General features: G+C 46.7%; 1 protein-coding gene across 1 annotated transcript in view; it reads left to right on the top strand.

The window, feature by feature from the left end:
• SUPT6H (SPT6 homolog, histone chaperone and transcription elongation factor) overlaps positions 1–25,931 on the top strand; it is a 1,180,384-nt gene that overhangs the window by 358,732 nt on the left and 795,721 nt on the right. The window contains exon 12 of the mRNA XM_078680107.1: positions 7,948–8,093. Within this exon, the coding sequence (XP_078536233.1) occupies positions 7,948–8,093 (146 nt within the window). The remainder of the gene's footprint in view (positions 1–7,947; positions 8,094–25,931) is intronic.

The following is a 25,931-nucleotide window of genomic DNA, read 5'->3' as shown; positions in this document are numbered from 1 at the left end:
CCAAAGACTGGACATGTTATTACAGTGCCTGAAAAGAGGAAAATGGATTGTCCTAAACCACCTCCAGTTCCTCTCAAAAAGCATGCTCACGCTTCCCCCATAAGAATTCTTTCACCATTAATAGAAATACCAGCAGATATTTCTCCAGTACACTCACCATCTAACACACATAGCATTCTACCACAGGATGATGATGATGATGACAATTATTCACAGGAGGTAGAAAGTTAGCATCATGTAGACGACACAGATGACCCAGACAATATTCCTAAGCCGTCAGATGATCCATGGGGAGATTATAATGTGCCAAATGCACCAGATCTGCCACAAGATGACGAATACCCTTCTAGACCATCTCCCCCAGATGATACTATTGGGTTTACACTGCTCATTCATAGAGCAGCCACATTTCATGGGGTAAACTTACACACAGATCCAGTGGAAGAGGATTTCCTCATGGATACACTACTATCGTCACATAAAACCACGACCACATTACCAATACTTAGTGGAGTGGTGAGACATGCACCAGCGGTATTCAAAGACCCCGTCAGAGCCAGGGTAATTAACCCCAGACTGGAAAAGAAATATAACGCGACTCCAACTGACCCAGCACACATTAAAGGTCAGCTGCCATTAGACTCATTGGTAGTATCACATGCGAGAAAGAAAGCTAACTCGCAGATAATAGGGGATGCTCCACCCCCTGATAACGAGTCTAAGCTTTTAGATGCTTCAGGGAAACACAATATCTCACAAGCAGCCAATGTTGTTAGCAAGATAGGATAGAGCTCATTATGATGAGTTAGAATCACTCATGCAACATTTATCAGAGCAAACAAAACCAGAGCTTCTCATCTAATACAAGAAGGCAAGGTTATTGCAAATACCTCAATCCGCTGTTCATTAGACACTGCAGACACAGCCTCTAGAGCAATAAATACGGGAGTACTGTTGCGTAGACATGCATGGCTACGCATCTCCGGGTTTAAACCAGAAGTACAGGCCAGTATTTTAAATCAACCCTTTGACCAGCAACATCTTTTTGGTCCAACAGTTGATAGCGCTTTAGAGAAGATGAAAAAAGATACAGACAAGGCAAAATCCATGGGAGCTTTACAAATGCAGACCCATAGAGGTTCCTTTTGTCGCTCCTCATATAGAGGCGCCGCCAGGGGTTTTCAAACTGACAACACCTCCTCTTCCTATAAAGCGTCCACCCAAACTTCACCAAGCAGAGGGTATTACAGAGGAGGATATAGAGGTAACAACAATAAGGGCAGAGGCAGAGGCAACAACCACCGAAATGCCTCTACTCCCAAACAGTGACTTCCCTTCTATCCCCCCCAGACCATTCCACTCCTGTCGGGGGGAGATTACAACAGTTCCTACTTGTCTGGAACGCCATCACCACAGACAGGTGGGTAAGACAAATAATTGAGTCAGGTTATTGCCTGGAGCTCACTTCCACTCCTCCAACAATACCACCCAGAGAACGTCCCATGTCACAGGAACATCTCATACTTCTAAGACAAGAGGTGGCATCTCTATTACAAAAGAATGCAATAGAACCTGTCCCAAACCACCATCAAAACATATATATAATTTCTCATACCCAAAAAGGACGGGTCCCTTAGACCTATACTAGATCTAAGACCCCTGAACCTGTACATACAATCCGACCATTTCCATATGGTCACATTACAACAAGTTCTACCATTGTTGAAACAAGGCGACTTCCTTGCCACATTAGATCTCAAGGACGCTTACTTTCACATTCCTATCCATCAGTTTCACAGAAAGTACCTTCGATTTGTACGAGAAGGTCAACACTACCAATTCAAAGTACTCCCTTTCGGAGTAACTACAGCACCTCGAGTGTTTACAAAGTGTCTAGCAGTAGTAGCGGCACACTTTAGAAGGGACAACATTCATGTCTTCCCATACCTAGACGACTGGTTAATAAAATCCAAGTCATACCACTAATGTGTACAGCACACACATCAGACTATATGTCTGTTGCACAAGCTGGGGTTCACATTAAATCAGAAGAAGTCACAACAATTCCAGCCACAACATTCACTACCAGCTCGAGTGTTCATGCAATTAATAGAGATGATGGCATCTTGCATTTTCATATTACCATACGCAAGACTACAAATGCGCCCCATACAAGAGTGTTTGGCAAGTCAGTGGAATCCGTCTCAACAACAAATAACAGATCTGGTGGTGGTAGACGACCGGACATATCGCTCTCTGCAATGTTGGAACATCAAAACCTTTCCAAGGGCCGGCCGTTCATAGAGCCTGTTCTGCAGGTGGTGCTAACCACAGACTCATCTCTCACAGGATGAGGAGCGCATTTAGAGAAACACACAGTACAAGGTACTTGGACACCACAACAAAAGTTACTCCACATAAATCATCTGGAGTTGTTGGCGATTTTCCTAGCCCTAAAATCATTTCAACATTACCTATCAACAAAGGCTGTACTAGTCCGCACATCCAAAAACAAGGAGGAACACACTCCATACAACTCTCCCGGCTGGCGTAGAGCATATGGAGGTGGGCCATTCCTCAAAATCTCTTTTTGTTAGCAGAACATCTACCAGGAGTTCACAATCAAGTTGCAGATCTGTTAAGTCAACAAAGACAACAGATAAACGAGTGGCAACTTCATCCACAGATTCTTTAACCATTCTTTCACAAGTGGGGACAGCCAGAGATAGATCTGTTTGCCACACACCGCAACTCCAAATGCCCAAGCTTCGCCGCCAGATACCCACACCCATTGTCCAAAGGCAATGCAGTATGTATGAGCTGGTCAAACAAATTTGCGTACGCTTTTCCACCTCTCCCGCTAATTCCATTAGTGGTACGCCCAACGTGGGCAAGACAACCCTGGTGCACCACACTACTAGAACTACTAGAGTGTCTGGGTACAGGGCCTCACAGTAGTACTACATCAAAAATTGAAACTCTCTCCACATCTACTAACACAGAACCATGGAGAGATCATGCATCCATACCCAATGCAGCTCAATCTATGGATTTGGCTCTTGAGGTCTTAGAATTCAGATACCTCAATCTTCCGCCTGATTGTATGAATGTCATAAAAGAAGCAAGGCGCCCCACCACTAGAGCATGCTACGCAGCCAAGTGGAAAAGGTTTGTTGTGTATTGCGCAAATAATAACATTAGCCCATTAGATGTTTCTATTCAAAACATCATATGCTACCTACTCCATCTACAAAGATGTAATTTAGCGTACTCCTCAATCCTATTACATCTTGCTGCTATAGCAGCTTATCTTGTAAACAGATAACATTTGTCATGTTTAGAGTGCCTGCCATCAAAGCGTTTCTGGAAGGATTAAAAAGAATAATTCCTCCCAGAATTCCACCCTCTCCGGTATGGAATTTAAATATTGTTCTCCCTAGACTTGTGTCCTCCATTTGAACCATTACATAAGTGTGAGTTACAGTTCCTTACATGGAAGGTTGCATTTCTAGTTGCTATTACCTCACGCATAGGAGTAAGTGAGATTCAGACATTAACAATTCAAGGACCATTTATACAACTACATCATAACAAAGTGGTTCTTAAGACAAACCCGAAATTTCTGCCATAAGTCATTTCACCATTTCACCTCAGCCAATCTATTGAGTTGCCAGTATTCTTTTCCCAAACACAAACAGTTGCAGAAAGAGCTCTACACACATTAGATGTAAAAAGAGCACTCCTCTACTACATTGATAGGACAAAACCGTTTCGTAAAACAAAACAACTGTTTGTGTCCTTTTCTCCTCCACACAAAGGCAATCCTATCTCAAAATCAGGCATTGCAAGGTGGATTGTTAAGTGTATTCAAATCTGTTACCAGAAGGTAAAACGCACTCTATCCATTCCCCCTAGGGCTCATTCTACCCGTAAATTAGGGGCATCTATGGCATTCCTAGGAAATATTCCATTAGAGGATGTATGTAAAGCAGCTACATGGTCTACACCACACACATTTACAAAACACTATTGTGTAGATGTGCAGGCAAAACAACAAGCTACTGTGGGCCAGGTGTTACTCAAAACATTATTTCAAACTACTGCAGCAGATACGGGTGGTCGCCGCTAAGGGAGAAAACTGCTGTGCAATCGATGCAATAGTGTGTGGTCTGCAGCCCATATGCCTCGAACGGAAAATGCTACTTACCAGTATACATCGGTTCTTGGCATGTAGGGCTGCAGAACCACACACTCCCACCCGCCTCCCCGGCTACCTATATCTGTTCCAGTAATATCTTAATTAGATACACAATACATGGACATCCTTATCTATACTCATACAACTCCATCATTTGCCCAATGGCGAAAACAATCTGAAGATGTAGTCGATGCCCATGCGCACTACGGTCTACAGGAGGAGTCATCCAACAGACAAAGACTCCTCCAAGACAAAAACAAAGTGTAATCACATGCGTCCACCACCAGATGGTGATCTATGCAATAGTGTGTGGTTCTGCAGCCCTACATGCCAAGAACAGATGCATACTGGTAAGTAGCATTTTCCTTTCCTCCATAGGATATCATTGTGAGAAAGTGCCATCTTTCTTGCATGGTATGCCCCCACTTTTTGATGAATTGCTGATGTGCTTTGACTGAGTGTGCCCTGGGCTCCTGCCAATCAGGTGCCCAGGGCCTGTGTTCCTTCCCTAAAACTGTGTTGTAACTAAAACCCAATTGGCATCTCTGGCCACCTGTCAGCCCCTAGTAAATGGTACCCTAGGTGCCCAGGGCATGGTGACCAGAGAAGACCCCTAAGGGCTGCAGCACTTATTGTGCCACCCTTAGGGGCCCTGTACCCTGACACCCACACACTGCCTTTGCAGGCTGAGTGTCTTGGTGCAGAACTAAACAAAGAGTCGACATGGCACACATCCCTGTGTGCCATGCCCACAAGCTCACTGCCCTGGCATCTATCAGGATGGCCAATGCCCGTGGTGGGGTTACAGGTGCATGAGCCCTGTGCCCCTACAGTACACAGGGCCATTCCTGGGCACTGTAAGTGCAGTGCTGCCATTAAGAGTATATGGTGCTGGGAGGTTGTCATTACGAACTCCACAGCACCATGATTTGTGGGCGTGACACACAGGGATGTGTGCCAAGTCGACTCTTCACTTTGTTCTGCACCAAGACAACCTTTGCTTTTTATATTGACCCTTTAATTAATCGCTTTATTTTGGAACAAAAAATTAAACCCATTTACCTGGCTAATACTAATTATCGTGCATTGGCTTATGCCGATGACATAGTGATAACTACCACCGATGTCCAGACAGCTCTTCCGGCAATTAATGATCTTGCTAAACAATTTGGATTATTCTCCGGTTGTAAACTCAATTTGGAGAAAACTCAGATCCTTTGCTCGGGGGATAATCCACCTTTGAATATTACCACTATCTCAGAGGTTACATATTTGGGAATTAAGATTTCCTTGCCTATAGAGAAAATTCCGGAACTTAATATAAATCCTGTAATAGCGCAAATTAATACCATGTTACAGCGCTTAGATCATTTACACCTATCACTGTATGGCAGACTTAATATCCTAAAAATGCTGATTTTACCAAAAGTATTGTATATGTATCGCACTATACCGCTAGAATTTCGCTCTCTTTCTTTTAAAAATTTAGAAAGGACTACTTCCTGGTTTTTGTGGGGCTATAAACGCCATCGTAAAGCCCTTAAGAAAATGATTCTTAGCAACGAATGTGGCGGCTGGAATGTTCCTTACTTTTTATTTTATTATTTTGCTGCTGCATTACAATTTATAAGTCCTCTTATAATGGGAGATGAAGTAAATGTACCGATTTTTCAAACCCCATTGATATATGAAATGACTATGGGTGAGAAAGTGAAGGGTAGTTTTCTTAAGGTTGTCGAGCCCAGTTACCATAAAAAAACAAAGTATAAGACATTGAAGGCAGCCTTTGGAGTCTGGCAGAAAGTTCGAAAGCATTTAGCTCTATCTAAATTAAACTTTTATACTCCTTTAACATCGCCAGGTCTTTTACCATCTATTTTCTGTGACTTAACGATGTATAGTTGGGAGCAGAAAGGATTACGATATTTGGGAGATTTATTTGTTAATGGCCAAATTACTTCATTTCAGGAATTAGAGAACAACTTTTCTTTGGCAAGAAATGATTTTTTTAAATTTCTTCAACTTTGCAGTTTTTTACAGTTACCTATCTACCACCTCAGTTAGAATGATGAAAACTCCATTATTAGAACTTTTGCCGATAAAGCCTCATATGGGAACTCTTTATCTAAGTTTGATTCAAGAATGTGGGGATGATTTGGGACAATGTCAGTCGAAATGGGCTAATAAATTAGGCATCCCTGATATTGATATTTTGCTTTCCATTAAATTTGCTTCAGACTGTTTGATTACAGGGATGATGAAATCTCAGCATTTTATGTGTATTCATAATCTTTATTATACTCCAATTAAAGTTGCTACTGGAACGAATTGCAGTCGCTGTGGGTTATTCGCAGCTGATGAATTGCATATGTTTTTCTCCTGCCCCAAATTTAGAGCGTTTTTTCAACAAATTGAAAGTTTTCTTTCTGTTGTTCTTAAATGTGAGATTACTGTAACTATCGAATTGGTGCTATTGGGTATCGAGCATACCCCTTCTAGATCAAAGCCAATATCTTATTTTTATTTATATGTATGGCGGTAGCCAGGTCCTGTATTACTAAGGAATGGATCAGTCCAGATCCTCCTTCATTTTTTACTTGCCGTGAAAAATCATTGTTTATGTATAATATCGATTCAGAAAAGCGGGTGGTGATGAACAGAGTGTCTGAATTAAGCAGACCACTCTTACCCAGTCCAAAGATCAGGGCTTGATCCATCACCGTTATTTAGCTCACTGCCCCATCCCAGCTCAGAACCTGGCTATATGCAAATTAGTCTGTCCCTGGCCCAGTGCATCATGGGAACAGGGCAGACCAAACTACCAAGCCAATTCTTCACCAGAAAGGATACAAGCTACCGGGGACCGGTTTCTGGCATTTCAGCCTCGTCGGCCCGGCTTGCTTGAATCCTGATGGAGCAGTGAGCAAGGGACTCATGTCTGAGTATACCCTGCCACACCTATAGTGGCCAAAAACGATTCAGAAAAGCGGGTGGTGATGAACAGAGTGTCTGAATTAAGCAGACCACTGTTACCCAGTCCAAAGATCAGGGCTTGATCCATCACCGTTATTTAGCTCACTGCCCCATCCCAGCTCAGAACCTGGCTATATGCAAAATAGTCTGTCCCTGGCCCAGTGCATCATGGGAACAGGGCAGACCAAACTACCAAGCCAATTCTTCACCAGAAAGGATACAAGCTACCGGGGACCGGTTTCTGGCATTTCAGCCTCGTCGGCCCGGCTTGCTTGAATCCTGATGGAGCAGTGAGCAAGGGACTCATTTGCATACAGCCAGGTTCTGAGCTGGGATGGTGCAGTGAGCTAAAAAACGGTGATGGATCAAGCCCTGATCTTTGGACTGGGTAAGAGTGGTCTGCTTAATTCAGACACTCTGTTCATCACCACCCCCTTTTCTGAATCATATGTATAATATCGAGTCTGCTATTTATAAGTTAAAGGGGGTTAAAAGAAGAGTTTTGGGGGAGAAAATTTGGGCACATTTTGCTGAATGGATTTAAGTATATTGTTTGAATTGTATAACTGTGTATATTGTTTGTATTTAATTTGGATATCTTTTCATTTATATATTTTTTGTACTGCTGTATTTCCTTGCAAGAAAAACAATAAATTAAAAATAAATAAATAAAATTTCTCAAAGGCATAACACTGCCAGTCTCATATGTACTGATAATTGTTCGCATCAGATTACAACTTTATTCAGGTACTGATTTATCACTTGTCTCATTCTAGGCTGAAGGATGTTCAATCCACCGAGGAGCTGAACGATGTCTACAATCACTTTCTGTTGTACTATGGTCGAGACATCCCGAAAATGCAGAATGCAGCTAAACACAGTCGCAAGAAGCTGAAACGTATCCGGGAGGAAGGTGATGAAGGTTAGTCTCAGTTTTCTTATTTCTCAGTTGTGTAAACTACACTAAACCTTCTTTTTCTACTGAAAGCCTTTCACACATGTACTTCCCCTTTTTTGTAACTATATGAAAATGGCTATAAAAGTAGATCAAATTAGTGTTTAAAGGCCGTGTCATTTTGTGAAGCAAAGCTTTTTCAGTTGCCAGTATTTCCAATCCAAGTCTCTTCACTGAAATAATGGATACTGAATATCTATATCTTGGTTTGGGAACCCATAACACTTTTTTTTTTTTTTTTTAGAGATTAACTGTATTTTTTTAACCGATTTAATAGGACTAAGAGCTATGCAATCCAATGGCTAAAGGGGCTAACTTCTGCCATGTATACCAGTCACTTTACACCCTCAGACAGATTTATTGTTTTCCGCTTTAACCTCCTCTCCATCCTCACATCAGACAAGTCCTCACCCCCACCCTCAACGCTTCCATCAACTCAGCCACCGTGCTGGAATATTGGAAATATGCCACGATCACAACCCTACTAAATATAAACCCTCCACAGACTCTCCAACTGGTGACCAGTCTTCCTCCTACCCTACCTAGTCAAGGTCCTTGAAGGTCCTCAACAGGCGACCCAGCAACATCTTCATCAACCACCTGTTTAGTTTAGTTTAAGGGATTTGTAGCGTGCACAGCTACTCAGTAGAGTGTCCCAGCGCGACCCCAAACATCAGAGGGAAACCAAAGCAGAATGAACTAGAACACAGGCTAATTGAACAAAAAAGTTTTGAGCTTTTTCCTAAACTGAGAAGGTGTGAGAAAGTGGCTCTATATATACTCGACTAGAATGAAGTACAGTGTGTATAGAGTCCACCAACCCCAGAGGTATAACAGAGTGGTAGCTTGGTCGAGCAGTAAGGCAGTACCAGAGGACAGTGTAAAGCACTTGTTGTACACACCCAGTCAGTAAAAGGTTTCACACACTCAAGGATTGAACTCCAGGCCAATTCTTTTTATATTCACAGATATAGGTGTTTTATTTTTAGAACCAACAGTTCTAAAAATATACTTTTCTTGTAATGAGTACTCTCATGTAATTACTTTGCAAAGGAGCAATAAAGTTTGTGCACACAATTAATGCAGTATTGACAGTAAGCAACGCAATCCTAAAACACACTATAGCATTGAGCTCAATTGGTTTTCCACATGTGAGTACAGTTGATTACTATATAGATTACTTTAGTAGTCCCAGGACTAGATCTTGGATTCAGTTCTGGGTTCTAAGCTGAAACCAGATTTCATGAATATAAAGCTGTTTTAAAAGTTCACACAGGAACTTTTCAATGGAAATCTGACAATGTTATTCAATGGGAGAAAATTCAGGTTGCGCTCCAGTGTTAGGCATCACTTGCGTAACACACTGGCTGCCAGTTAAAGCTAGGAAAATGTTTAAGGCTGTGACCATTGCTCATGCTGCAATATACGAGTATATCCCTGCCTATCTCAGGAAACGTTTTCAGTTCTATCCCCCTGGTCGGTGCCTTTGTTCCTTGAATATGCTTCTAGTATCTGTTCCAAGGTTTCCTTTGAAACGTAAGGGCGGCAGCTCTCTGTCCTACCTTGCAACAACTTACTGGAATTCCCTCCCTCTGGATCTACGTAACCTTAAGAATCCTTCTGTGAGAAAGTGCCATCTTTCTTGCCTTGGTATGCCCCCATTTTTTTCTGAATTGCTGATGTGCTTTGACTTGAGTGTGTCCTGGGCTCCTGCCACCGCTACTTCCACAAGGGCAGACTCAGTACTGTTTGTGGCCCTGAAGCCCAATTGGGCAGGGTGGAGAAGGCCTTGCTGTTCAATAAAGGATGTAAGCTGCTTGTTGACCATTTTTTCACAAACTTTAATAACAAGAAGCAGCGAGTTGGGACGATAACTGGAAGGGAGATGAGGATCCAGAGTCGTTTTTTTAATGAGAGGAAGAAGCAATGCCTGTTTCCAGTCAGTAGGAACGAAAGCAAGTGAAGTATTAATCAACTGATTCAGAAAAGGATTAACAGCAGCTGTAGCCATAAGCAGGGCAAGGATCACGAGGGGAGCACGCTTTAAGGCAGGATAAGGCAGCCAGGGAGTGTGGCAGAGATACAGGTTCAAATGCCCTGGCCTTATTGATAAATAAAAAAAGTGGAAAGTTCTTCCCACCATTCGAGAGAAGGGGTGTGGGCCTCGTTCATTGCATTAGGAGAAGTGAAGCTTTTTACAATGCTGAACAACTCTTTAACATTATTACTAGACTGGGCAATATAGCCAGTGTAATACGTCCGCTGGGCCAAACTAATGGCCGCACAGTAGGCCTTTTGGGCCATTTTCAATTTGGACTTGGCATCAGAATCTTGTCTCCATTTTCTTTCTAGCCTTTTACAATGTTGCTTCAGAATTTTAAGCTGGTGCGAGAACCATGGTTTAGGCAGTAGGGCATTATAGTGTCTAGGTTTGGCTTGTGGAGAGAGATTGATCACAACTATCTCAATCCAACTGTTAAATTATGCAAGAGCAAGAAATAGATTAGCAGGAAGCGATGGCGGACATTCTGCTAAAGCTAGACAGAATGCAGCAGGCTCTCTTTTAGGAGGTACCCTACCCCGGACATTGAAGCGAGGCCTGAGAGAGGGATGACCTTTGGAGATCTGCCAGGAAAAAGGAATCACATAATGGTCAGACCAAGTGACTGGTAGAGGGGGAGGCAGTATCAGAGGCAAAGTAGAGCAAATTATATCAATTGTTTGACCACTGCAGTGAGTCGAGACAGACACATATTGTTGGAGTGAAGACTATTGTATCACAGCTAAAAAGTCATGTGTGTCACTCTCGTTGGTGTTATCGATGTGGATGTTACAGTCACCAAGAAGAAGAAAGTGCGGATATTGCATGGCCCTGGGCATTGTCCAGTTGGCAAGCAATTTGGGAAAGGGACCAGCAGGTGCAGGGGGACGATATAGCAGTATCCCACACAAACAGTAGTGAGGGGAAAATTTGATGCAAAAGTCTTGGGCTTCAATGTCAGAGGAATCAGTCAGTTCACTGCATTGACATTCCCACTCTTCCCTCACAATCAAGGAAACACCCCCGCCCCACCCTACTTTGCGGCCGGCTCAAAATATCTTAAACCCATTAGGGATGGCCATTTCCACTGCTGGATTGGAGGAAGGACTAAACCAGGTTTCAGTTACAAAGGGCAGGTCCAAAGACTTCTCGATAAGCAGATCAAAAATATCCTGATGGTGCTTAGGAATAGAACGGGCAGCTCCTTGATGCCACACAGTCCAGATTCAAACCCAACTACAGCATGGAATTGGCTCTCATCACAACCACAAACATCTGCAAGATCATGGATTAGGGAGAGATTGCCGTTCTTACCTTACTGGATCTCTCAGCGGCTTTCGACACAGTCTCGCTTCACATCCTCATTAGAAGCCTACACAAAATTGTCATTCAAGGACCTGCCCTCCGCTGTATCTGCTCCTTTCAGGTGGACTGTCAGCTTGGCGCCATAGACCTAGAAATACTAGAAGCTCAAATGCGGAGTGTCCCAAGAATCATCCCTCAGCCCCACCCTCTTTAACATTGACATGACCCCACTGGCCATCGCACCTACAATATCGACATGCTCTTTTACGCTGATAACATGCAACGTACTGTCCTTCTGAAATAAAACTCCCAACACTAGGACCAAGTTCACAAACTAGCATGACCAAAGTCCATGCCTGGACAAAGACTAGAAAAAAAGTTATCTTTGGAAATACCACCACACTATGCAATGCCACCTGGTGGGTGGCCTACCGACCTTGGGCATACTACCACCCCCCACCCTCACATGTCATCTAGATCTTAATCAACAAGCTAGATGTGTCCACACCAGCAGCGGCTGGTGCAGGTAAGAGTGGCGGGGCTGAGTGGATTTCGACAAACTAGGAGGGAAAATAATTGTTTATATTTTCCCTAGTCATCAGCCATCGAAATCCGGCTCCTTGCCTGCGTGGGCCGCGGCTGGTTCACACAAGTTGAGGCTTTCACCGCATCATGCTTCCACACAATGAGGATGCTAAAGAAACTCTTTAAATGGCTACAAAGCAACACAAGGGAACCATTCACCTAAGCCCTCATTACCATCAGACTGGACAACGGGAATACCTTCTACACTCACTGGAATCACCAAGTAACTCACTAGAAGACTACCAACCAACTAGTACATGACAGCCACTCCTCTCCAACCTGCCAAGCAGCACTCGCATCACACCCTACCTAAGGGAGCTCCACAAGCTTCCAATACACAAGCATCCACACTTTCAAAGCACTTCACAACACAGGCCCGGCAAAGCCGAAAGCCACCTCTCCTTCCGTCCTACTTCCAGACACTTCCGATCCATCGAGCGACTTCTCGCAGACATCCCACACATACACAGGAACAAAACCGATGGTCGAGCAGTCTCTTACATTACTTCTAATCGTGGAATGACCTCCCAATACATATCTGAGCCTCCCCCTCTCTCGTTGAGTATTGCAAGAAGGTGAAGACCTTGCTGTAGGAAAATGTGTCATTCGTTGTGTGCCCGGCACAAGTAATGGATCTCCATTTGTCCACCACAGAGAACCAAACATCCCATTGTGGCGCTTGACTCTCATAGGGTAGTGTTGCAGAGCAGTTCAAGGCTTACCCAAGATAGGTGGTGTGGGCTAGTAATCTCCATTCACAGAAACACAATAATAAACCTCAATAAATTATTGTCCAGTCTGTGCTTTTTCTTTTGTAAAGGAAAAAGTACATTTATTACACACACACTACTAAACACTATGCAGCAATTTACAAATATACATAAGCTGATGGAAATAATTTTACTAAATTCTACTAAATACTATGCAGCAATTGACAAATATACATAAGCTGATGGAAAACCTTGCTCAATCATTCTTACTCCTCCCAAAGGGAAGTCTAGAGCAGCAAATCATGTCAGAACATTTACTTGTATTAGAAATGCAGTCATGGAATATCACTTTGAATGAGATTGCACTTAATATGGTGAATAAAGCATGTTTACTTGGCATATGAGTGGTTGTCAGCATCATTACTTCATCAAAGCATTCACATGAGAATGTATGTGCACTTGTAGGTGATTTGTGTCATCAAAGTTACTTTTAGCATGAAATATCACTTTTAGCAGAGTCCCTGAGGGCAACACAATTATAATTGCATAGTCCCTGAGAGCAACACAATTATAATCACAACATTTATGCATCTATTGTACTCACCGCTAGAGGATGTTTGCAGCATTAACACTTTTATTCTAAAAAATACTGCCTTTTACACAATGTACATAGAAAACAAAAGCACGTTTACGAAATGCACAAATAGTTACCAGCTTTCACCCCTAGAGAGTGTCTCTTAATATGGAAAGCTCACATTGACATTTTCAGGCCACAACTGGTTGCAGTCTTAACTTTGCCTACAGAGGGCATACCTTTACCCAATGAGGAGCTTGAATAACACTTGAAACTCTTGAGGGGTTATCTTTCTAATGTCCCTGCCAACTTAGGGTGGGGTCTTTGTAAGCTTATGAGGGAGGCCATGCTGCTCATGTAGCTCCCTCACATCTTCCTTACTCCTTTTGGTGGTGACCCCGCTCTCCTGGGGCCACCACAGAACCAAACTCAGGGATTTTTGTAAAGGAATGTGGCAGGCATCGCAAGGCATTATGGGGTGCTCCTCTTGTTTGGAAGTGAATTTGTAAACTGCGCCTTTCACGCTGCTTTGTCTTTGGGGTGCCTTGTCCTTCCCCGGGGCACCTTACATGCACATGGGCCATTGGAGAGCAGTTCCGGGAGACCATCCCAGGTTGCTCTCGCCAGCTCCTCGCCCAGCCAGCACACCTGTGCTGCCATGGAAGCCAGCACGTTGTTTATGTTCTACCCGCTCCTGCTGGCAGACGTGTACTGGGCAGCCGTTGGTCGTGCATCACAGTGGCGCTCCTCCTTCTCCATGTTCCTCGTTGGGACCCATGGATGGCGTCCTAGGCCCCCGGGCACTTCAGAGGGAGCATGATTGAGCTCCCCGGCTTCCGCTGCTAATTTGCAAGGCCCAGAGATGGAGTCCTGGGCCCACAGGTATCTTCACTAGCGCTCCCCAGCTTCTCCTTTGTTGTCCGACCCAGGGATGGGGTCCTGGGTCCACCTGCATCTTTGCGGGGAGCGCGACGGCACTCCCAGACTTAGCTTCACTCATCGGCGCCCATGGATGGAGTCTTGGACCCCTTCAGGCTCCTTGTGGAGACAATGCAACGCTTCCCGCCTTTTCTTTGCTTGGGTCAGCCTCTGAGCCCTGGCCCACCCCGGGGCACAGCTAAAAAACAAAACTGCAGCCGAGCCCCTACTTTGCCGCCGGTGCCCCGCAAAATGTCAGATGTCACCAAAACGTCTCCAGGACATATCTCGGGCCCCGATTTTGATGATAGTGATCTCTTTTTTCTCCTTGTGGCGAGCCATTGCCACCTGGAGCACTTTTTTCAGGCCTTCTGGCTTGCAAGGTGTACAAACTTTGCAGGGAGCTTGCTTCACTGGCTCTCTGTGCCTGCCTTTCCCTCCCCTCCCCCTCCCCCTTGTGCAGAGCCAGTCTTTCCCCAGCTGGTTCTCAGGGGGACCAGCTTGTCTGGTCCTGGGGTCAATAAGAATCAGCAGGGCTGCCCCTCTGACCTATCCTGGTGTGTCACATCACTCTACGCTCCTGCCCCAACCTCCCTGCACAGTCTTCTGGGATAGCTAAAAATGGGGTCATCCCGGTGTCACTTGCCACGTGCTCTGGGGAACTCAGCTCCACCCTTCGCTGACATCACTGCCCAGGTCTTCCCCCAGCAAATCTTCAGTGGAGCTACCAATCTGGCTTGGTTCCAGAGGGCTGGACTTCCTCCCCTGTGGAGAGGCCTTGGGTAGGCCCACTTCGTGGCATAGGATGACAGCTGACCTCCTCGAGAGTTACCTTTAGCACTTTTAATTGCTTCTTTGAGGGGTGAGACCTTTGTTCCTGCAGCTGGAGAGAAAAGAAATTACCAAGCCTAGCAGGGTGACAAAAGGCCTAGCACGTGTGTACCCCCGTGTGCACACTTATAACCAGCCAAGTGCCCCTTACCTTGCAGTGGCCTCATCTTAAAAGGTAGATACTGGGGAAAATGCGCACTCTCCATTTTGCCATTCACAGATTTTGTGGCTCCCCCACAGTAAAAGGTCAAAAACCAAGTTATCAAAATACAACAAATCCGGGCGAGAAGATGGTCAGAAGCTGGGTGCCTGGAGCCATACTGTAGATCAGTTGCAGAGGCCAGGCTTTGGGGATTAGGACCAACACAGGGGGAGGCATAACGCAGCACCACATACACCACCACCAGCCGCAGAGGGGCTGCAGGGTGCAAAATAGTCTTCGGGTGCCCAAGGCTTTCCTATGGAGATTCTTCTTTTGGCTGCATGTGTTGCACTTGAGGTTGCAGGAGGGAGACCAATGACAGCCTAGGTAAGTAGAGATGTAGCGGGTTGTGGGGGTGAAGTCTGGTCTGCTCACCAAGGCCCAGGGCCTTACCTTGCACGGATGCCTTTCGACTGAGTATTCTTACCGGATCCGGTTGCGGGGAACCTCTGGATTCATACTGCAGGTACGGCTGTGGAGATTAAGAGCAGTCCGCCCACCTTGGGCTCGAGTTCAGGATCACTGGGAAGACTTCACTGTATAGGTGAGTGTAGGAAGCTGGCCACTATATACCAACATGAGGTATAGTGTGCAGAGTCCAGTGTAACCCCAAAGGTAGGCAGAGTTAACAGTAGATAGCACCTTGCACTCGATTTATGGTCGTGTGGGCTAGCAGTAAGGCTTTATCAGATGATGGTGTTAAGCATTTGTTGTCCACACTCAGTCAGCAAATGAATTCACACACTCAATGACTGAACTTCAGACCAATTGGTTTTGTATAAAAATATTCTGTTAGTTATTTTATTTTCTAGAACCAAGCAAGCCTGGCACAGGTAAGCAAAGCATACTTTACAGTAGTAATGCAGTATATAAACAGTTTGAATTGCAATTGTACATGCACTTTGATGTGATTACAGTAGAGCTACTAGTAATGGAATGCTTTTGATATACTGTACATATACTTTGTATTGGCTTTTTAGTAGAATGTCAAGTAGATTACTTTACAGATTACTTTTCTTACACACAGTGCAGTACACCTGGATACCTCACTAGGTCATTTCCTGTAAATGGGTAAGTAAAAGCGTTTTTGTTATTTAGTTACAGTTTCAGAGGGTTTCATAGATTTTTCAGTTCCACACTTTTCAAAGAAAAACAGTCAATGTTATCCCATGGAGGAAAATAGAGTTATCGGTTCAAAGGTAAGTATTCGGTTGTGGGAGTAGGTATTCTGGGTTTAGACTCCGGGGTCCCCCAGGGTCAAGGATGCAATCTTGTTACACACTCCGCGGCACCAGGGTGGTCAGGTGCAGAATGCTGAGGCCCAATGTTATCCAAAGGGGGATAGTGGGCCTCTGGTTGGTGGCTGCTGACGAGCAGGCCACTGGGTTGTGGGAGCAAAGCAAATGGCAAATGGAGGTTCAAGCCAACACAAAAGGTGCGCCCTCAGCAGCACTGGGGCGGCTGGGAGTAGAGTGCTGTTATAGCGTTGGGCGCCCTGTAGCTTTCAATGGGGAGTCTCAGGTTTGCAAACACACTGGAGACTCTGGGATGAAGGTCTTCTGGGTGCGACCACCACTTGGAGAGGTAAGTTGGGATGCTGGGAGTTGGTTAGGCACTGTCTGTTGGGCCATCCAAAGCCGTGGGGCGTTGGGTGCAGGAGTGCCCTTTTAGGGTAGGATCTTCATACCTGCTCCTGGTCGCGGTTAGGGGCACCTTCCGGTTTGAGGCTGCAGGCGTCTGCTGGAGGCTTAAGGCAGGCCTGAGGTCTCCGGATCTCTGGTCTGGATCGCTGGGGTGACCTCCTCTTGGTGTTGGGCTACTTGAACTTTGCCCGTCGGCGTCTGGTGCAGAGTGGTGCAGACTCGCTGATTCTGCCAGAGCTGGAGTCTGTTGTTGAACAAATCCGGTGTTCACGAGCAACAGTCTTTTTATTTTTTATTTTTTTTAAGGCAGGGCAGGTCCTCTGGGTTCTTGAGGCTGCTGGCTGCAGGACACACCGGAGTTTTGCTTCTGCAGGTTAGAGGTGGGGACAGGCCTGTAGGGCTGGGGCCAAGTCAGTGGGTGTCCTCCTCTTGTTAGCTTCAGCATGGCTTTCGGTCCTTCTTCTTCTGCTTTCTTGTCTGAGGAAGCAAGGTCGGGGTGCACCCTAAATACTAGATTTAGGGTCATTACAGATAAGTAATGGTTGGCACCAATGGGTCCCTTCCCTGGGGTGGGTACACCCCCTATTATGCTATCTGCAAGATGAAGGGGACTGGGAGTTGTGCTTCACCTCACCTCCCCCACCTGAGGGGTGGAGTTGACAGAGGTGGTTCTCTGCCCAAAGTGGTGGTCAGAACCAGTGGGGGACTCCACAGCACCATAATGACTACACTGAAAACCGAGAAGTTTGGTATCAAACTACTCCGCACACTAAACCCACACTGATGCCAGTGTGGGGTTTAATGAAAAATGCACACTGAGGGCATCTTAAAGATACCCCCTGAAAACTAACCCACCACTAGTGTCCAGGCGGAGTGACTGCTTTCAGCTGCCACCATCAGACATGTTTCTGGACCCTGGGTTGAGAGCCTGCTGCTCTCTGGTGCCTGAATCAATGTACATCCTGGGACACCGTGCCAAGCCTCCTCCCCCAGGCTGGGAAGGCTTCACGAAGGGGGAAGCTTCAAAGGCTTGCCGCCTTTGTGAGCTTCCCCAGGCCACTTGCTGCTTTCAGCAACTGGTCCCCACTGGTTCTGACCCCCACTTTGGGTGAGAGAACCAGCAGGAAAAACAAGTGAGTGAGAGAGGTGTGCACACCTCTGCCAACTCCACCCCTCAGGTGGGGGAGGCAAGGTGAAGCAAAACGCCCAGTCCATGCCATCTTGAAGATGGGGGGACTCAGCCAACCAGGTGCAGGCTCATGCCCCCGTCCCACTGGAGGGTGGCATAATAGTGGGTGTACCCACCCCAGCGAAGGGACCTATTGGTCCCTGCCTTTTGCCTACCTGTAACGCCCCTAAATCTAGTATTTTGGAGCACCCCTAAACCTTGCTTCCTCAGACTAGAACCTGCAAGAAGAAGAAGGACCGAACAGTTGTGCAGAAGCTAACAAGATGAAGAGGCCCACTGACTTGGCCCCAGCTCTACCGGCCTGTCTCCCCCTAGAACCTGCCTCTGTGAGATTCCAGTGTGTCCTGCAGCCAGCAATCTCGAAAACCCCAGAGGACCTGCCTGCCTTCAATTACAAAGACTTTGTCTCCCATGAACACTGGATTTGTTCATCTGCAACCTCTGGCTCCGTCCGTACACCGCGAAACTGCCCCTCTCTGCACCCGCCGTCCATGGCCCGAGCTCGAGTGGGAAAACACCATGAGGAGCTCAGCCCGGTGATACTGAGCCTAATTCCAGAAGGCACCCCTAACCGCAACCAGGAGCTGGTAAGAACATCCAACCCCAAAAGGCACACCTGCACCCGATGCCTCACGGCCTTGGGGGCCCAATCCGACGGTGCCGAACCAACCTCTAACTTCCCAACTTACCTCTCAAAGTGGTGGTCACAGAAGACCTTTGTCCCCAAGTCTGCAGTGTCTATCCAAACCAGAGGTTCTCCATTAAAAACAACAGGGCTTCCGACATCGAAACAACACTCTACACCCGGCTGCCCCAGTGCCGCTGAGGATGCACCTTTGTTGCTAATTTGTTTCCCCATTTGCCCTGATCTGAAGTGCAGGAGCTTTGCTCCCACAGTCAAGTGGCGAGCTAGTCAGCAGCCACCAACCGGAGGCCCTCTATCCCCCATTGGATACCATTGGGCCTCAGCACCGGCCGCTCTAGTACCGCTGAGGGAGTAACTAGAGTGCATCCCTGACCCTGAGTCTTCGCCCAGAATCTCCACTCCCACTACCAAAGACTTACCTCAAAACCGATAACACTATGTTTGAGGCATATGAGCTGCAGATTACACAATGTGCATAGATTGCCTCCTAGTGTTGGGCTCGGATGTTTGCAGTTTGTTTTTATCCTGAAAAGTCTTTGGAAGTCACAGGATAGGTGACTCCTCCTTTGGACCATAGTGCGCATGGGCATCGGCTCCATCCTTAGATTGCTTTTTTCCGCCATCTGGCTTTGATGTGTTTACTGCACTCCGGTTTGGAACTGATTCTCCTTCGGCGCGCAATCCTCACCCTTTTCAACGATATTGTTTCGAACGCATTTCCAATTGACGCCACTCTACACAATTTCGAAGGCTTCAATTTCGGTCATCGATGAAGGCCTTCGGGCCTACCCAGGCCTTATCTTCTGCCTAATGGAAAGGACGCCATTCAAGAAGTGTCCTCAATGTGGGTCGAAGTTTCTCCACACCGATTTCCATGAGGTGTGGAACCTTTGCCTCTCAGCGGAGCACTGGCCAGAGACTGTTCAGCTTGCTCCTCCTTCCGCTCCAAAAAGACTATTCAGGACTGACGAGCTCGAAGAACCATGGCTCGCTCGTCATCTTCGATCCCAGATGACATCTTACTAGAGGGCATTGACGTGCCAGAACAAGAGCGAGAATATGGCGTCGACAGCAACTCCGAAGCCGGTGACTCCATGTCGAAGACATCACTGCAGCACAGCGGGCCGTAAGTACACACGTCGACTCCGACCCTTCCTCGACACCCTCCAAAAAGGCTTCGTCACACCCTCGCCTTCGGGCCCGGGTACACATAGAGAGACTGCTTCCCATGCCGCGCCTTCGAGCTCGGCAAAGAAGCCTAATAAGCCTTTAGGCGACTCGGGCTCGAGTCAGCCTACCCACAGTGCCAGCACACACCTACAGGCACTGAAAAAGAAGCCATCTTCCTCCTCCACGCCGGCTGGTTCCACATCTAAGTTCTCGGCGCCGAAGACCAGCACCAGCGCCTCGGCGCCCAAACCTTACTCTGAGCCGAGCAAAAAAATGCCACCGAACGGAACCAACTCCCTTGCCTCTGAGCCGAATAAAGCCTTGGAACCGAAAAAAAACACGTTCCACCGGCTAAAGACACTGCAAAAGAACATGTTTCAAAGCCAAGATGCTACTGGTTCGATGCCGAAAAAGCCTATGGGACCAAAGACCTTGGCACCGAAGGATCTACCTCCCACAGAGATACTATTTCATCCATATCCTACACAAAAGACTCTGGTTTTAGATCCCAAAACTGGTTGATTAACTCTTAGCTCTAAAAAACGACCATTAGACACGCCTGCACCAGGTCCTCATCCTAAGAAGGAGGACATTGCAACCTCTTCTCTAAGGATACCTTCTCCTCCTCCTCCTCCTCCTCCTCCTCCTCCTCCTCCTCCTCCTCCTCCTCATCCACCACCTCCTCCTCGTCCACCAATTCCTCCCCTGCCACATCACTCCCCTACACCTCCTATTCCATTAGACGATGATATCGGGGATGACAGAGGAGGTGATCCAGTTAATGAGCCGCTAGATAATCCTAGTCCTCCTGGCTCACCTGACCCTTGGGATGACTATAGCACCCCAGACGTCCCTAACATGCCACAAAATGACATGCACCCCTCCAGAGGACACTATGGGATTTAACCAACTTGTCCATAGAGCTGTCCAATACCATGGGGTTGACCTACCTACTGACCCAGTAGAGGAGGATTTCCTCATGGATACCTTTGACACCACACAAAGGTCCACCTCAATTTTACCCGTGCTTAAGGTATCATTAAGCATGCGCCAGAGGTCTTCAAAGATCCAGTTAGGGCTCGAATCATCAACCTCTGAATTGAGAAGAAATATAAGGCTGCCCCCTCAGATCCAGCCTACATTAAAGGGCCTGCACCACTAGACTCCCTTGTAGTTTCCAACGCACGCAAAAGAGCCAATTCCCAAACATCAGGCGAGGCTCCCCCACCAGATAATGAGTCTTAACTCCTAGACGCCTCAGGCAAACGTACGGCGTCACAGGCAACAAACATATGGCGTATTGCCAATACTCAGGCACTACTAGCAAGGTACGACGGAGCCCAGTATGATGTGTTAGAATCCATAATGCAGCACCTTCCAGACAAGTACAAAAATATGGCCAATGAACTTATACAAGAGGGTAAAACCATCACCAATACTTTTATTTGTTGTGCCCTAGATGCAGCAGATACTGCTTCAAGGGCAATTAATACCAGTGTCCTTTTGCGTAGGCATGCCTGGCTGCGTATTTCAGGTTTCAAACCTGAAGTACAAAGTGCTATCCTCAACCAACCCTTTGATGAGCAACACTTATTTGGGCCTAATTTGGACGTATCCCTTGAAAAAGGATACAGACACAGCGAAATCTATGGGAGCCTTGCAGTCGCAAGATCCCAATCGCTCCTTTCGTCGCTCCTCCTACAGAAGCACCACCAGAGGCTACTCCTCAGATAGTCCCTCTACTTCGTACAAAGTCCCTACCCTACCCAATCCACCTACAGTAGGAGCTACCAAAGAGGGGGTTACAGGGGTAACAACAACAAAAGCAGAGGCAAAACTAACAATTTCCGCTCTGCCTCCACCCCTGCCCAATGACTTCTCTACACTTCCCCCACCACATTCCACTCCAGTTGGGGGAAGACTACAACAATTCCTTCCTGTCTGGACCAACATCACATCAGACAGGTGGGTGCGACAAATAATTCAATCAGGTTACTGTCTCGAACTAACATCTACCCCCAAACAGCGCCCAATGTCACAAGAATATTTGCTTCTGCTGAGGCAACCGGTAATATCCCTCCTACAAAAAAGCGCAATAGAACTAGTTCCACCACATCAACAAAACAAGGGAGTTTACTCCCTGTACTTTCTCATTCCAAAAAAGGATGGATCCAATTAAATTTTTTATTTTGTTTTCGAACTCCTACGGAGGTCCACAAAAACACACCAACAATTCATATGACAAACTTTACATACAATACGAAATTATTCCTTATACATTGCTATAAAATTATATCACATACTGAGAAATGTACAGATAATGCTATAATACAGACAACAATCACATAACCGACCAATAAAAAATTCCAATATCAAACATACTAGGAAATGTGCAAATAGTGCTATGAATAGATAACAGTCAGGTAGCCATCCAATTGGTATTAAATCTTAGCCAGAGTACTACTGTTAGACAATGTTCTAATAAAAAAGCAAAAATGTTCTAAAAAATTGATATATCTTAAAACAAACTATTTCATTCGGAGGGGACAAAACCAAAGAACGTGCGTCCTGAGCAGAGTGAATATTAAATCTGATATAACTGGTTTTAAAAACACTCGCCTGGCATTTTCCAGCTTTGTTAAACATACAAATAGGACATGATTTAGATCTTGGATTTGCAACTGGCACAATTCACAAATTCTTTTCTCTCTAGGTGTTTTATCCCAGATGCCAGTAACATCTCTTAAAGGCAGCAGATTGAGTCTCAGTAGGAGTATCAGCCTTCCACGTTACTGGACATGCTTAAAGCACCGTCTCTCGCCAAACTGATAGGGGATCTAAACTTTTTTAAGAACTGTTTCAAACCAGATTTAGACATAGGAGAAACGGAATTTAAACTAAGACCGAAAGTATCATTTGCACATGCAAAACACCTAAAAAAACGTTGATTGTTCTTTTAGTGTGCCAAAGAATTCTATTTTCAAGCCTGCCCTAAGTGTACCCTCTTCCCCCAAAAGGAGGGAGTTACCCCACCTGAGAACTGCTGCCTGGGCTTAGATGAAGGACGAGACTAATCCAAATTCAAGGCGTAATACATGTGGGGCAACCAAAGAGTTTAAATTGCAAATTTGGCGCATAATTCGTCCTTCCACCTTATCAAACGAGAGCCAATAATTCATGTCCGACACCTCGGCAGCATATATTAACGAGGGTGGGATTTTGACCTTAAAAACAGATAAGACAAGGCTAAAATGACGTCTCCCTCAAGTTTTATAGAATCTGTTTAATGCACTTGCCTGGGAGGCAGCTTTACAAACACAATGTTTAGTATGCTCCAAGTCTCGACCTGTTTTGGAGAAAACTTTCCCTAAATATACATACGAGTCAACAAGTTCCAGTTTTTCAAAACCAAGCATCCATCTTGAACATCTCTTTTTTCTGAGCCCCTTCTTACGGAAAACCAAGATCTTGCTTTTTGCAATATTAATTTTCAAGAAGTGAGCCTCTGCATATTTATTTAAAGCGCCCAGACGGCGTTGCAGGCCAATGGGCGTTAGGTCAAATATTGCAACATCATCTGCATACAATAGAGAGCCAATGGACATTGTACCAATTTTTGGGGCATCCCCCCTTACAGAGTTCAGAGCGCCAGGGAGATCAGCGATATACAAAGAAAATAAAAGTGGTGCTAAAATACAACCCTGCTTAAGCCCATTATACGTTTTAATTTTACATGTTAACCCCCGTGAACCTCCCATCAGAACCTGGCACCAGGTGTCTGTATTCAATTCCATAATCAGACCCAAAGGATATTTTGGTATGCCAAGGGAGACAAGTTTTCACCACAGGGTCTGCCAGTCCACCTTGTCAAACACCGTAGAGAAATCAATAAAGGCTGTCATCCCTCGGGTGAAAACCTATTTCTCTACAATTGTCTGAACAACCGCTGTATTATCCAGGGTGCCATGGTTCTTTCTAAAGCCAGCTTGTTCCGGTGGAAGAATATCCTGATTAAACCCATTGTTGTAAATGGCATAATATGCTTTTTGCAAATAATTTGCCTGAGGCATCCAGGAGGGCAATTTGCCTAAAACTAGTCTGCGTTTTTGGTCCTTTTCAGGTCTCAGCCTGCATAGGCTGCGCTTGCGCAGTCTCGCTGGGGAGATCTTATGTTTTTCAGAGTGGGGCTTGAACCCACCCCTCTTCTCCATTGGCTGGCTTCCTAAACGGAGGACAGCCATTGGAGGAGAGGGGCGTCTGTCCATTTAAGCCTCTTTTTTTGGGATTCGGGGGGGTGTTTTTTAGGTTCTTTCTCTCTCTGACGTCGTCATTCCAAAACACGCCCCCCAGCACGCTTCTAGCACGCCCAATTCGGCTCTCTGATTGGTTGACAACTACCAAATAAACACTACCATTGGTGTTCCTTATTAACCAATCAGAGGGCCGACTGGCACGTGCAGGCAGCGTGAGCAGACAACAGGCGGATAGCAGCACTTCTCAGAAGCGTGTTTGTACCGGGCGGGGAGGGAGGGGGGCAGGAGAAAGAAACACGCCCCCCAGTCTGCAAAGGACTGGGCCCGCACATCTGCTCATTTTTATCCCTAGCGGGTGCTCACCCTGCCAGGGACCTTGCCGCTATTCCGATACCCCTAGCGGGTGCCCACCCCACCAGGGACTGTGCCTTAAAGAGGGTGCCTACTCCTCATTTTGCCCCGATAAACTCACCGCTGCTGGCCCAGGAATACCCGGCTGGGCTGCTGCTGTTGTCACGAGGCCGCAGCGCTGGGATTGGTCCCAGCCGCTGGAGTTGCCTTGCAACAAAGAGGAAGTTGCCGGTGAAAGCGAGGACGGGAGCCTACCCCGCCTCCCAGGACGTCCCGGCACCGGAGAGGAGAAGCCAGACCAAAGTCCGCTGGGCTCCCATGAGCGGGAGAGAGCCCCTCCCGAAGAGGAGTGTGCTAGGAGGCTAAGAAGCCGTCCCGCGCCTTGCTGGGCTCCCATGTGGAGAGGGAGACCAGAGATGCCCCCGAGTTTGAGTGTTGGGTGTTGCAGTACGGGCATAGTTCTGGTTGCGCAGGCTGTGTTGGCTGCATCGGTGGGGTTTGGAGAAGCAGACACCGAGGGTACGCATCCTGGCTGATGACTATACCCCCGGCCTGAGTACAGCGCATTACTGATCTGCTATGGCGAGCGCATTCCTGATTGTTGGCTGGCTTGTGCCACTGGTTGCGACGTGGTGGTGGAGGGGACGGCGAGCTTTGCGTCAGCTACGGGATTGACTTGGGCGATGCTCGGCCAAGGCAGCCCATTTCCTAGCCCCCAGACTTTCTCGCTCCATGTCGTCAGGTCGGAGGGCACTGGGCCGCAAGGGAGGCGGAGGCTCACATTCCGCATGAAGCGAAGGGGGTTACTCAGTGCGCATGTGAGTGCGGGGCTCAGGGCGTGACCTTTTAATATCCTATGGGCACCGGAAGCCCGAGGTAGTCCGTCCGGGGCCCAAGCGTCCAGCGGGCCAACACAGTTTAAGTCTGACCAATGTTCCCTACTGCAGTGTCTTTCCGCAATTGTTTCAGCATGGGTCCGACCGAGCCTTGAGAAGGGCGTGTTCTGGGGCTGTGGAGAAAGGATGATGTCAGGCGTGTTGCAGAGCCGCTTAAAACGATTTGTAGTATTTCAGCCCAGTGTTCCAAAATGGGTTTTGCGTGATTATTCCAATGAACCTCCGCCATACTATCCGCTGCAGGCTCCCAGATGCGCAAGAAACCCTGGCTTCCATTGCGCTGAGGCCCACGAGGGGGAAGGTTGCTGCCGGGTGCAGCGTGGCCTGAGCGGGTGGCGAGTAGAGGGGGCTGGCGTGCTGGCCTTGGTTTGGATAGCCTCCATCACCCCCCTCCCATCCAGACCATTTAGCGGATTCGCAATGGGTCCCACAGCCCCTCACCACCACCCCCCTCCCCAGACCGCTTCGGCGGGTGAGCATTTGGTTCTAGG

This window comes from Lissotriton helveticus, chromosome 3_1 (genome assembly GCF_964261635.1).
Source record: "Lissotriton helveticus chromosome 3_1, aLisHel1.1, whole genome shotgun sequence".
Lineage (NCBI taxonomy): Eukaryota > Metazoa > Chordata > Amphibia > Caudata > Salamandridae > Lissotriton > Lissotriton helveticus.
The sequence above is the reverse complement of the archived record's forward strand: the minus strand, read 5'-3'. Positions and strand labels throughout refer to the sequence as shown.